The following is a 15,616-nucleotide window of genomic DNA, read 5'->3' as shown; positions in this document are numbered from 1 at the left end:
CTTTTTGAATTAACGTAAAACTTTTAAAATAAAAAAAATACATTTTATTGTACGCCACTGAAGTAGAGTACCTTTATTCATTATTGTTTTGACTGTTTTTATCTGTAGTAGTATTATCACCGTCACTACTGTCAAAGTCACTAATTAAACTTCTACGTCCAGGTGTCTGAAGTGGTAGGTATTCTGAACCAGATTCAATTAAGAATGGTCAAGACAAGATTTTTTTTTAATTCTTGAAAATATTTCAAGACAAGACAAGAAATTGCTTATCAAGACAAGAATTCTTGTCTTGTCAATCCCTAATAATAAATCGAAAAACGACGAAGATTTTAACCCCCTGTAGCTACAAAACAAAGTAGAATCGAACCTATATGTTAATAAGAAAAATAAATCTTACCGTTATTTTTTATACAGGGTGAGTCTTAAATAAGTGCAATTATTTTCAGGGCTGGTAGATCTCGATAAAAGAAACATATTTTCTCTTTACCATTTTGCAGATAAGTCCAAAATAACCGAGTAATTTAAGTTTGAAAATTAAAAAAAAACTTTTTTTTTTAATTTTGAGTGCCACCGGATTTTTTCTGTATTTACGTCCCTTTTCGTGCCGTTACCATGGAGGAAAGCCGTAACTATCAGATATTAAGAAATTATACCGTGGGAAAATTTGCAGTGAACAGGCAGTTCTAAAAAGTTTTCGAAAAATATACAGGGAAATTTAAAAATCTTTTTTTGCGAAGAAAAACTCATAGAAATGTTCCTGGGGTCGAAATATACCACCCCTGAAAATATTTGCACTTATTTAAGATTTACCCTGTATAGAAATATTAACAATAATTTGCAAATCACTTAATCTTTCGAACTATGTGAATTATTGTGACGTATTATATGGCCCTTGTTTGACTGCATGATGCTGGACGCATTTAAAAATTGCAAAATTCATGCTTGAGATTGTTTTTTTGTATTCGAAAGTATCAACATCTTAATCATACCTATAATGAATATAACTGGTTATGAATGGAAAGCAGACGATTCTTACATTTCCTTTGCTTGTACCACTCCTGTCCTAACTTCTAAAAACCCTCCATATTTATATAACAATATTTGCACTGATGTACAATTGCGATAAAAAAAAGTAGTACAAGAATTAGTAGTCTCGGATAGACCTGGTCTATAAAGACATCGAGAAGTGGATATCGTCGAACAATACTAATGCCACCTAACTTTTTAGGCGTTACCATGAATTTGGTAATAATTGGTAGGTATACGTGGCGAAATAAAAGTATAAAAATTTACCTACCTTTTAAAAATGGGCAATTTTTCTAGATTTTTTTATTTTATTATAGACTAGATTAAATCATATTTTGTTGTACTACTTTTTTTATCGTAATGGTACATAATATTAACATACCCCAAAACTTACGAGATAAACTTACAATACTTTTACATCATACTGAAATTTTTATGCACAGTTTTTTTTACTGCATGTCTAATGGCATAAACAAAATAACTGATTGGATTAATAAAAGCATACTAGTACTATATCAAAACCAACATTCAGAATGCATGGTACTGTTAACATAAAAAATGATTTTTTGCTTAAATTTTGAAAACCACTAGATCTTATTTGTTTTTTTTTTCTTGTAAATTTAATCTACTACCTATGATTATTACTACCTCCAAATTTCCCAAACAAAATTTTCGCGAAAAAAAACTCATAATCGTGTTTCTTGGGTCGAGATATATTGTACCTAAAAATATTTGTACTTATTTAACACTCACCCTGTATAATAATAAATGCTCAGGAAGTTTCTTGAAGTTGTAAATACGAACTGTTTCTTTTTTATATGTTTTTTTATCTGGTGTTTTGTATTATCACACACTCTAAAATATTTTTTTTAATAAAAAAAACTCGATTAAACTTTTTCAGTTTTTACAGTTTTTTTTTCATAATATTTTGAACTATTTTGAAGTAATAATTTGACCGTATAATTTAAAAAAATATATACAGGGTGGCCCAGAAATAACTGCAAGTATTTTAGGATGGTAGATCTCGATAAAAGAAACATTTTCTTTTTATCGTTTTTCAAATAAGTCCAAAATAACGGAGTTGTTTTACTTTGAAAATTTCCAAAAAAAAATGATTTTTTTCTAAAATTTTGAGAACCACTGGATCTTTTCTGGAATTTCTTTCTTGTAAATTTAATCTACTACCGATGTTGCCATATTATCCCGAAATTATTTTTTTCTTTCAAAATTTTTTTTGCGAAAAAACCTCATAGGCGTGTTTCTACTGGTTGAACTATACTACCAATTAAAATACATGCACTTATTTCTGGGACATCCTGTATATTAATTTCCAGCTTTGCATTCCATTTGTACCAACTTATTTCTTTGTAAAATAAACTACTTTGAAATTAAAATGACACACCTATCACTGTCACGATTTTGTTGTTGGACAGACTTGGGACAGATTATTTAATATGTTATATATTATTTATTTATTTTTTTTTATTCATTTCTGTGTGGAATTCATGACTGCAATTTTCCACCACTAAAATTATAGGTAGATTTTACAGTTTACAATTAATTTCTCTGACCGATACCAAAGATCCGAAACGTTGTACAAGCTAAAATAAATAAAGACCACGAAAGTCCGAAATTGTTTCAGTATTCATAAGTAGAATAAAATGAGAGAATAAAATAAGATAATAAATACTTCATATATTAATTAGATATTATCTTAAGCAACATTTGCTAGTTCAGCAAGTGATTAGCAAGTAAATTTCAATATTAATATGACAGAAAGGGGGACTATTTAGTAAAGAAAAACAAACAATAGTGTATTGAGCCTCGTATGGCTAAATTAACATATTTAGAAATTCCGGATTGTGTAAAGGCGAAAATTCGAAGATAAACAAAGCCAACATAATAAGCAAATATTAACTAAAACAAGGTACACACATGTAATTCTTATTCATATAGGATACATGAAGTATATGGTTAAGATAAGTTAGTATGATGGTATGATACACAAAACTGTTTCTCAATAAGTATAAAATGTATATTCAAGTGTCGAAAGACATGAGCGTTTATCAGATAAAATACTAGTATACTGTAACTTTTTTAAACGTGTACAAAGCTAATCATAAATCAAGAATATTTGTATTTATATATTAGATAAAAATAATTAAGATAAGAGATTTAATCAAGTCCCCGCTTTATTACTTACATATTCTCAAGATATCTACTAATATTTTAAACTAAAATTAGACTGTTAATACCATACATATATAGAGATTAATAATCCATAAAAAATATTCACAAAAATAATAACAGAATACAAACCACGCTAGACGCTGCACAACCACGAGAACAAGCAGGCTTTAGAAGCGGCTTCAGCATCAGCACGATTGATCACATACATACACTAAGAGAAACTATCAGCCGAACAAAAGAATACGAACTTCCACTAGCCTTTATAGACTTTGAGAAGGCTTTCGACTCCATATATCATAAGGCAATCATAGAAGTCCTAGCGAAACAAGATATTGCCAGGCCTTATACTATAGAAACTCTCGCCAATATACTGGCTGTCCCAGAAATAAGTGCAAATATTTTAACTGGTAGTATAGTTCAACCCCAGAAACATGCCTATGAGGTTTTTTTCGAGAAAAAAAAATTTGAAAATTCGAAATTTTATAAAAATTATTTTGGAAATTTTTTTAGTTTTTAGTTAAAAAACACAATTTCTTGATAATATGGCAACATAGATATTAGATTAAATTTACAAGAAGAAAATCCAGAAAAGATCCAGTGGTTCTCAAAATTTTAGCAAAAAATATTTTTTTTTGGAAATTTTCAAAGTAAAATAACTCCATTATTTTGGACTTATTTGAAAAACGATAAAGAGAAAATATGTTTCTTTTATCGAGATCTACTACCCCTTAAAATATTTGCACTTATTTCTGGGACACCCTGTATAAGAAAGGAAAGCAACAGTCGTGATATATAAAACAACCCCAGAGTTCCCAACTGGCAAAGCAGGACAACGCGACATCAGGGAAACGCGATATCCCCAAACCTGTTTACAGCAACACTAGAAAAAATCTTCCGTTAACTGGACTGAACCAACAAAAGATTAAAAATAGATGAAGACTATCTCAACCATCTAAGATAACAGTCGTAATTGCCAATAGCCCTGATCAACTACAAGCACAAATTAACGAACTAAATACAGCCAGCAATAAAGTGGATCTCAAAATGAACTTGACAAAAACTAAAGCAATGTACAACGAATTAGTGGTCAGAAAAGATATTCCAATAAATAACATAACACTGGAAACAGTAGAAGAATACATATTCTAGGACAACTAATACACAGTTCGGGATCTCTACTACCAGAAAATCCAGAAATCAACAGAAGAATTAAGTTAGCATGGAGTACTTATGGAAAAAACTTAATCATATTCAAATCTAGAATGCCACTTTAACAGTGATGACCTATGTATGCATACGAAACCTGGACACTTAAAACGGACATCATAAGGAATCAATCTCAATGGAACGGAATATGCTGGGAATAACTAAGAGGGACCGTAAAAGAATAGAGTGGATACGACAAAAGACCCAGGTAATAGATGTCATCCACTGAGTCATAACCCTCAAGTGGCAATGGGCAGGACACCGGGCAGGAAGGACGGACAATGATGGACCACAAAAATTACAGCATTGTACTCAAGAGGAATTAAGAGACCTAGAAGAAGACCCAACCTGAGATGGGACCATAATATTAAGAAATTAGCAGCGATAAGTTGGGCCCGCATAGACAACAATAAACAACAAGGGGTCCCAACTACAAACTATGATTATTATATTATACTGTATAGTTGTATAGTATACACTAAAGCATCTTCAGTTATATTCTATTTTTTGACAACGTAAACTAGAATCACTAGTACTACTTAAAGAATATTTAAAATATATGTCTAGTTAGTGGATATGGATTATATTATGTTACTTATTACAGCGTTTTCAGATGGAGCGGAGTGTCCGCGACAGACCGTCCGGGACTTCGAGCAAGAACCATGATTTTATATGAACGATTTCACATGGGTCGCGTATGCTCCGTCCGGATGAGCTATATTGAAAAAACATCCGCCCGGACGCTCCATCTAAAAGCGCTGTTACTTTAATTATCATAGACAGTAGACAGAAGATTGTCTACAAAAATAGAATTAGATATAAATCAAGATTTTATTAGATAAAAGTACAAAATTTTCCGCTTTATTTGTAATGCACAAATTTTAATAAAAAAAATATCTAATACACTTAAAACAATTACCAAAAGAAAAAAACTATTGCGTATTTATAATACTCTATGCTATTTAATATGACCTTAATGGTGACGTATGTTTTATACCATATGAATCCGTCATAATTTATCGTCAACAATTAAATAAACGTAGGTATCTATTAAAAATATATTTAAAGTATTCTTGAATTACTTAGTTGACTTTTGTATTCTAAGTTGTTCTTTTTGGTGTTTTGTTACAAAAATTACAATTTTGTTTAAATAGGTATATTCGAGTTAAGTATTTGTTTCCGTGAAGTTAATAACAGAAGAGCCGTAATGAACAACGTCACAAAGGTAAGTAACGATTAGGTATTATAGAGATTCCTTAAATGAAATACATATTTAAAAAAAAACTGTGAACAACTGTCAATCAAGCATTGAAAAATGCATAAACCAATATAAAATATATGGTTTTTAAATTTTATGTATCATTTATTAGCTATTTTAATTAAACTTTAATATTTAAATGAAGAATGTAAAGAAGAAGACTTTTTAGATTTTATGTTCTTGACACAGGGTATCTGAGATCTAGAAGGTTTAGGAAATTTCTAACTTCTAACATCAAATTTTCGGTAATTTTCGTAATTACCAATGGTCTGTATTGGTCACCACTAGGTTTCAGAATCTGAATATCCTGGTACAGAAAGCACCGAGAATTCCCGGTTCTTTCGGTACTTTGAGGACTCGGTCACAATAACTACAAAAAATATTTTTAATACATACGAAAGGCCATTGGTATTTTCTAGCGGTCGAAATCAAACTCTTCTGAATAAATAGTATTGCTATATTGTTGTTCTTACTTCTGAAGTTCCTATAATGTTTATTAGCAATTATTGAACTTTAAATATGTTACTTTATTATTGAGTATAATGTTGCTAAATGCATTACAGTTGAGACTTGGGGATAGCACCACCGGTCGCATTTTATTCATAGCATGCACAGCATTCATAGCATTTCTCACGTCTCTAGCTATACTTGTTAAGTTGTAGTTATATTTATGTTATGTTTTATATCTCATAACTATCCACTTAGGAATGCAGAGCACGATCTTTATCTGCCAACCCCGAGCTCAGAACTAGTTAAAGGTTCAATACTGTACAATGCCAAAAAAATGTTCAATCATCTGCCTTTGAAGATCAAGTCGCTTTCATTCTATCCCGCATTTCGCAAAGCTCTAAAATCATACCTACTGGAGAGAGCCCTATATGCGGTAAACGACTTTTTTGTTGATGTATAATTATGAACAATTTTGAATTTTAAAATTTTGATCATCTCACACACTGGTCAAAGGTCAAGTATTTAATATTTTATAACTCTATTTACTGCGTACTGTTCTAAAATTGTTCATGTATATTCTTTTTGTAATTTTAAATTTTTTTGAATTGTATTATTTGTATTGTGTATTTTTTGTTGTTTGTATTTTTTTGTGATTTTGTTGTTAGTGAGTGCTTTGTCGATGAAGCTGTTTTGGCTTTTTGTACAATAAAGCGTTGTTTGTTGTTGTTGTTGTTATAGGCATTTGGATTTTTAATTGAATGTTTTTTTCTTTACTTGTATTCATATTATTTGTGTTCATGTCAATTTTCATTGAAAATCACATTTTTTATCGATTTTAGTTTGGAAAAGGATCCCTTGCTTTCTAATTGATGAACGGCACCATCATATATATTGAACAAAAATTAGTTAGTACTGAAAGTACCGAAATTCCCGGTTCCGAAAATCAGCTGCTGTTCCGAAAACCCTAGTCAGAATTCTGTACATCTCCAAATGCCCCTTCATTTCGACAACATAAATACACAAAATAACAACATATACCGGTTTTTTGATTTTATCCTACTGATATGTGAACAAAAAATAACATGATGGTAATAATAGATTGTACAGTAAAATGGTTAACCCTTTAAATTTTAAATACCAACTGATATTAGGCAATATAATCTCAATCTAGACCACACACACAGTATTGATTACATAGACAAACGAAATTAGTACGTTTTTCCTCTGTAGTTGTACAATAGACAATAGAAAGCTTTGGGTTATATGTATAGGATGTGAATTAAAGTGTCTGACTTTGATTTCGGAATATTTTTTTCCTTATAATCTATACATATTTGCAAGTGTAACAAAGTAGAGTTGTAAAATAAACCTGTTAAAAAACACGAAGTTCATAATTTATTGATTACATACGGAAAATTTAAATTATTTTTTGTGTACAATCAACTATTCAGAATTTCACATTACAAAAAAAACGCGAAGGTTATTTCAGTTATAAAATGTTTTTAAATAAATATTTGTTTAAAATTTTAATAAGATATACATAAATAATCCATAGAAAATTTAAATTTTTTAGTCTTAATATCGAAATGATATAATCCTCAAGTTTTATAATATTTTTTAACAAAAATCACGATGAATGACTATTGAGAATATTTATCCCGAGACTTATCCATATAGTATTAATAAAATAAAGGATGCAGTCAAAAAAGGAAATATCTTATCAATAAACAAATAATTACACGGTTATTTTTAATTATTTGAGTTGTAATGATAAAGTATCTACTAGCCTATATTTAAGTATTTTTTATATATATATCAGTTTAACATATATACATATTGATATACAGTGGCGACTGGTACTAAAAGGCACAGTAGCATGTGCCCACCCAACCGCCAAGATAAAAGTTAAGAAAAGTATATAATTCAGTGCATTTTGATATATTTACGTTACACTTATGATAAAAAATGACTTTATTTATAACATGAATAAATATAGGATAGGAAGGATATTCTTTATGTACTAAAAATAGTAGATTTTTTTCTTGTCGAGGCTGTGCCCAACCTCTTTTAAAATGCAGGAGACGCCACTGCTAATAGACATATAAATACAATAAAATAAAGTATACCGGGTGCGTTTCAAAAGTGGCTCACTTCTATAACTTTTTTATTTTTTCAGATAAAAAAATAACAAAATTTGGTAAGTTAGTATATGACATTTGATTGAAACATTCAATTGTTTTTGGTCACTTCCTCTTTAACCGGAAATGAGTATAACTTTTGATTTTTAAATGGCACCCGGTATATTTCTACTTTATTATTTATAGAAAACGACACTCTGAATAGAATGACATAATGAATAGAATGACATTTAATTGAAATTGTAACATGCGGTTCATAACGACAATTTGACTCGAAATACCAAGTGTGTGGTACCAATAAATTATTCGTAAAAAATGTTTTTTTTTCAAAAACGCTAATGAGGCACCCTTATTCCATTTGAAAAAATTGCGACATATGCCTAAAAATACGACTTGGGCATGTTTTAACCGGCCTAAACAAGACACGAAAAACATTAGATGATCAAAACTATTTTTCCAAGGCTCCTTGCTTAAAACTTAGTGATGTTCTTAACACCGCCATGGCACTCTAGATTGAAATTTAAAATACGATTTGTTTTAAGCGAAAATGTCAAAAGTTGACATATGATATGTCAACTTTCTTTCTCTATTCAGAGTGTCATTTTCTATCGAATAAAGTAGAAATATACCGGGGGTGCCGTTTAAAAATCAAAAGTTGTAGTCGTTTCCGGTGAAACAGGAAGAGACCAAAAACAATTGAATACGTCAATCAATTCTAATTTATGTCATATACTAACATACCAAATATCTTTTTTTTATCTAAAAAAATAAAAAAAGTTATAGGGGTGAGCCATTTTTGAGACTCACCCGGTATTCAATATAAAAAAAATATACTTTTAATGACAAATAAATTTATTTATAAATTATGACGACATATTAATATAGTAAATGGATAATAAAAATACTTAATTTTTCTCCAATAAATGGTCCCCAGAAAACCATCAGATCAAAATGTTGAAAAATACATTTATTTTTAAATGTCGTTTTGTAAGAAATTGGGAAATAATTTAAATGGCTTAAATTTTTTCCAAACAATTACGTAGATGCATTTTTAACATTTACCGTTTTCAACATGCATAATTAACATACACAAAATCCGTTCTTCCGTTAATTAATTACAATAACATACATATACAATAAATATACTTAAAATAAACTTATAAAATATATGTTTGTACTTATTATAAAAATCGTTAAATATTTTGATTATATAAATTTAACTTACTGGGACACGCTATTTATCCAAATTAAAGGTAATAATCCAAAAAAATGTGAACCTGATATGTCTGACACGCACTATTTTCGAAAATTTTCGTTGGGAATCGCGGGAAAATAGGAAAATGGGAAAACCTGCCGAAAGCCGAATATTACAAAACATTAGCGAACACGATCACATTTAAACTGAGTTTGTTTACGTTAAAAAGTTTATTTCGCTTGGTCTGTCAGTGTGTTACGAAAAGCCTACTATTTTAGCAGCCTTCACCTGCGTATTGCTTGCTGCTCGCTGATGCGACGGTAATTCAGTCGGAGACAATTTTTGTTAATTAAAGATGGTTAGTTGGTGTTATGTTTTACGTTATTAGCTAAATAGTATCTGTATCACCCAAATTCTACAGGGTCCCTATTATGTATGGAAACGGTCGATTATTAGGTAAAATATAGGAGGTATAGCAAAAAGTTAAATACAAAAATTAAAGGGTTTTTAAATGTCTATTGGCGAGTAATAAATTTATGTATACGGGGTTGATCATAAAGTCGTGTCACATCAAAGTTTCATTTTTTTAAATAGAACCCCCTGTATATTATTGCATATTTCATTTTCTCTTTCAATTCCACGCAAAAATCGAAATACACACAATGTACCTCAAACCAACCGTTTCCGAGTTATTGAATTTTATATCACTTAAACAATTTGATTTAATTAATTTCGATATGTTCAATTTCATTTAATGATGCCGGAACTATGATATTGTTGTAATGGGGTTTTAACTAAGGGTTTTAAATGCCTATTAGCTACTAGTATATTTAAGTATGCAAGATCGGTCATAAAGTTAAACTTTATTTTTTTTAAAGGAAACCCCCTGTATATTATTGCACATTTCACTTCTTCCTTGAATTTTAAGCAATAATCGTAATACACAATGTACATAAATTGAAGAATTTAAATGTCAACGAAAATTCTGTAATTTCCAGACTTGATATAACCTCATTTTATACATCTACTAGCGTGTACCAGCGACTTCGTTCGCGTCGAATTAATCATTTGTAATGGTGATGATAAAGCAAAGCAAGAATTTCCATTAACATACAAACTGGATAAAATTTTCTCACATTTATGTCAGCATGAGAAAAAAATATATGGCGATATTATTATATAACTTAGTAATATTTGAGGGGTAGTTTCATCTCGTTGGAATTTGACTTTCGAAAAATCCGTTTGCCAAAAATAAGCTTTTAACGTCAAGCCGTTTAAGCAGAATCGTGGTTAAGAAATTACCCAACTTTTTGGAACACCCCGTATGATTTTAAAAAAAAAATTAAAATATGTAAAAAAAACAAATAAATTATGCTTGTCCAAGCGTTTTCCCGAAAGACTAACCGTTTTTTAAATAACAAATATTGTAATATTTGAGGGGGCGTTTCAACCTCTTGGAATTTGAGATTCGAGAAACCCCTCCTTATCGAACCCCACAGTCAATCCGTTTGCCAAAAATCAGCTTTAAACGTCAAGCAGTTTAAGCAGGATCGTGATTAATCAATGACCAGATTTTTTAAAACACCCTGTATACATTATTAAAAAATCTTGAAATATGTAAAAAAACAAAATAAAATATACGTGTTTAAGCGTTTTTTCGGAAACTTGACCGTTTTTTAAATAAAAAAATATTGTAATATTTGAGGGGTGGTTTCACCCTCTTGAAACTGGAATTTCGAAAAATCCCTTCTTATCGAACCTCTACACCCTAGAATCAACCTGTATGCCAAAATTGAGCTTCTTACGTTGAGTGGTTTGAGCAGGATCGTGATTAATGAGTATGTCAGTCACTTAAGGATTTTATATATTAGTATAGATAAATGTTAACTTGAGAACTAATGTCAAATATTATCAAATATCACCGTTTCGGCAGAATGGCATCCTTAAATGAAACTAAACATATCGAAATTAGTTAAATCAAATTGTTTAAGTGATATTTTAAAAAGGTTCCAATAACTCGGAAACGGTTGGTTTGAGGTACATTGTGTGTATTTCGATTTTTGCTTAGAATTGAAATATGCAGTAATATACAGGGGGTTCTATTTAAAAAAAAGAAACTTTTATGTGCCACGACTTTATCGCCCACCCTGTATACTTAAATTTATTACTCGCCAATATTTTTAAAAATCCTATAACTTTTGTATTTAACTTTTTGCAGTACCTCCTATATTTTACCTAATAATCGACCGTTTCCATACAAAAAAGTGATCCTGTATTTTATATTATGTCAATTTTTGACATTTTCGCATATGGTTTATTTGAAATTGTAACATGCGGTTCATGACGACAATTTGACTCGAAATACCAAGTTAACCTGCCAGGAAAAGACACGAAAAGCATTAGACGATCCAATATATTTTTCCAAGGCTCCTTGATTAAAAATTAGTGTTTTTAACACAGCCATGGTACTCTAGAGTTAAATTTAAAATACGTAATATTTTTTTAAACAAAAAATGTCAAAAGTTGACATATGATACGTCACTCTACTCAGAGTGTCATTTTCTATCGAATAAAGTAGAAATATACCGAGGGTGCTATTTAAAAATCAAAAGTTTTGTAGTAAATTCTGGTGAATTTACTACAACTGCCGATATGTAGGGGTGAAAAATGCGTTATAAAGTACAAATAATATACTGGACTTTTATTCCAGCGATATAAACAGTTCTATTAGTGAGAGATGTTGTGCAGTTAAGAAAAAAAAATAGTCTGGCTAATCTGTGAGATAGGGTAATATGTCTGGCAGGTGAAAAATTGAGTAAAAAATTATTAAAACCATTGCCCTTATTTTTGTCATCAAAAAAAAATCATTCGCCAATAACTTTATAATCATCAGAGATATAAGAAAGTTGTATTAATAAATGCAAAATATTATTTATTGTAGAAAATTTAATTCTCTACAAAATCGATCTCTTGACTTTATTTTGTATCTCCCTTAGTTTTTGAGTTATAGCAATAAAAAAATCTAGTAACGTGACTTGTTCTAAACTTCTCATTATGTGAATGTGTTTGGATCTAGAACCATTTTTGAAATTAAGAGTAAAGTTTCTCGATTTTGCTGTATTGAAAATCACGAAATTGCAGTGTCAAAAATTTTCGCATCTAAAAATACGAAATATACGATCTGATTTGTGAGTCTGGCCAGACATGTATTTTCTATGAAATTATAGTCTTATTTATTATGTGGCAAATTTTCATGGGAAAATAAGGGTTACGGATTTCAAAAATCTGTCAAATTTTTGCATCCGCAAATTTTCAGCCAGACTGACTTTCCTCCATTTGGCTTGTCCCAGACTGTTCTTTCCAATAATAAAATGATTCACTTTAATAAATGTCAAATACTTATGACTGGAAAAATAAGTGGGCTTTAAAATAGTTTAAAAGGAATTATTTTTATAGTATAGATCATTTTCATAAATCAATTACATATGACAAGTTATTGTACATTCCTACACATAACGTCGACATGTAAAAAGGGTAACGCAAATATTCACGACAGCCTGCATAAAACTATATTCAACAAGACACATTTCAATTTTTTTTTGCTATAGAATTTTTTTAACTTCGATTCTTCAAAAACATAATCCATTGTTTTTGCAGCAAAACAATATGTCATATATGGCGTCCGGTATATTTACTAAACGCAATTCCTTTTTCCAACTAATTATGTCAATATAAAAACAACTTACCTTAGTAGCAGTTGACATGTTTGATTTGAATTTTCACAAATTCTGGATGTTTTCCTTCCACTTTCCACTCAACACTTCATACACATTTCGTCCGATCAATACAACAGCCCAACGAAGAAAATTGTGGTCCGAAGCCTTCCAACTGAGCGTTTGCGCAGCTTGCAGGTCTGATTTTCCAGATTTTCCACCCCCAAAAATTTAGCACACCAACTATCGTTTTACAAGGTCAATCTTAAACTATGCCAAATATATCAAAGTAGTAGCATTTATCTAAAAGATAAATCGCAAAAAACCATGGATATTTTTGTGCCCAAAAAATTAGTTTTTTTTATAATTAAGATTCAGACCGGTCTTCAGTGGTGTAGCAGATCTATATTTATTAAACAAAATAAATTCCCTTAAGTAATTATTATCAAATTTTATAAATAGTTTATTATTTTCTCAATCGACATAGACTCCAAGGAAAACGACTAAGTAGGTATTTGAATTTAGCTGAAATTTTTGGAGCGTATGAAGGCTTATTTGGACTAATACGTTTTAAAATTATTTAGAGGTCTACAGGATGTCGCCAAAAAAATTTATGTATCAATGGAATGATTTTTTTAAACATAGCATCCTATACAGGATGAGTCTTCATCATCATCATCATCATTTTCAGCTTATTCAACCATTTCCAATTATGGTGTAGCTTCCCTCACATACTCTCTTTGTAGTTGGGCCCATTCTTGCCTATTTTGGCTATGCGAGCCCAAATTGTCGTTGCTAATTTCCTAATATCGTGGTCCCATCTCAGGTTCGGTCTTCTTCTAGGTCTCTTAATTCATCGTGGTTACCATGCTGCAATTTTTGTGGTCCATCTATTGTCTGTTCTTCTCGCCAGGTGTCCTGCCCATTGCCATTTGTGGGATTTGACTGTGGATGACATAAATTACCGGGGTCTTTTGTTGTATCCACTCTATTCTTTTACGGTCTCTATAATGGTTATTCCCAGCATATTTCGTTCCATTGAACGTTATGCGACCTGCAGTTTCCTTATATGATGTCCGTTTTAAGTGTCCAGGTTTCGCATGCATAGGTCGCATGAATTGGTCGAATGTTTTCTTCTTTAGATAGAGTGGCATTTTAGATTTGAGTATGATTGAGTTTCTTCCGTAAGTACTCCATGTTAACATAATTCTTCTGTTGATTTCTGGTAGTAGAGATCGTGAGCTGTGTATTAGTTGTCCCAAATATGTATTCTTCTCTTATTTCCTGTATTGTGTTTATTAGAATGTCTTTTTTTCCACTAGTTCGTTTTACATTACTTTAGTTTTTGCTAAATTCATTTTTCCTCTTTATTGCTGGCTGTATTTACTTCATTAATTTAGGCTTGTGTTCATCATGGCTTCAGGACTATTGGCAATTAGGAGTATGTCATCAGCAAATCTTAGATGGTTAAGATATTGTCCATCTATTTTTAATCCTTTGTTAGTCCAAATATTTTTTGGGCTAGTAGATCTCAACAAAAGACACATGTTTTCTCTTTACAGTTTTTCAAATAAGTCCGAAATAACCGAGATATTTTACTTTGTAAATTAAAAAAAAATATATTTTTTGTATATGATGAATTTATTATTTTTTTAAATAAAACTTTTCAAAAAATTCCAATTTTTTATTTTTTTCCCAAAGAGAACTTCATAAACGTGTTTCTGGAGTCGAAATATACTACCCTTAAAAATATTTACTCTTATTTAAGACTCACCCTGTATACTTTAACGTATAGAATGCTATACAGATTACATTATAATTTAGTTAAAAACTTGATAATGAAATAAAAAAATTGGCTTTAATGTTATAACAATATCCCAAAATCACCTAATACTACAGTTCTACATGACTTATTCATGTGCAGTTTTTCATTAAAAAATCTCATCTGTGACTCTTTGATATATAGTTTTTTGGAGGCACCCTGTAGAATTTCAAAAAGTAATGTTCCAAATAATTTGTGTATAAGTATCTTATTCAAATTATTAAATCATATTATATTATTAAATCATATACTAAATACATAATTAACACAATGTTGTTTTTGTCATTTTTAAGTCACAGATAAATTTATTTTCTGTCATATTTTTTTTCCTGGCTCGTTGGACAGACTATATATACTCAGTTTATATATATGAGAGGTTGAGTATCAAAATTCCTTCTATCGATAAGTTTACAAAATGGACAATTTTAACTTGTGGATTATTCAGAATACAGTATAGAATGAATTCTGCCATAAAAATTATACTGAATATTGTGCAGAGTGGCCAATACTAGAGTACGTATAGATATTTTTAGCCAAATTACCAAAAATGGATAAGACACTACCTCTACTCTCTACTCTACTGCTCTATCTCTCATATTACCGTATGATCGAAAAAAA

The 15,616-nt window shown here is 30.2% G+C and overlaps 1 protein-coding gene across 2 annotated transcripts in view; it reads right to left on the bottom strand.

Moving 5' to 3' along the window:
• Positions 1-13,339, bottom strand: part of LOC115887425 — a 300,519-nt gene extending 287,180 nt beyond the window's left edge. Inside the window, exon 1 of one of the 2 annotated variants that reach the window (XM_030906842.1) lies at positions 13,210-13,339. In XM_030906842.1, the coding sequence (XP_030762702.1) occupies positions 13,210-13,227 (18 nt within the window). In that variant the 5' untranslated portion in view covers positions 13,228-13,339. Of the gene's footprint in view, positions 1-9,493; positions 9,604-13,209 lie in introns of those variants that run through there. The other variant, XM_030906843.1, reaches the window with a different exon arrangement.
• Positions 13,340-15,616: the final 2,277 nt, after the last annotated feature.

Source organism: Sitophilus oryzae, unplaced genomic scaffold, assembly GCF_002938485.1.
Source record: "Sitophilus oryzae breed Bouriz unplaced genomic scaffold, Soryzae_2.0 scaffold_575_pilon_pilon, whole genome shotgun sequence".
Lineage (NCBI taxonomy): Eukaryota > Metazoa > Arthropoda > Insecta > Coleoptera > Curculionidae > Sitophilus > Sitophilus oryzae.
This window is presented reverse-complemented; position numbering and strand designations above follow the sequence as displayed.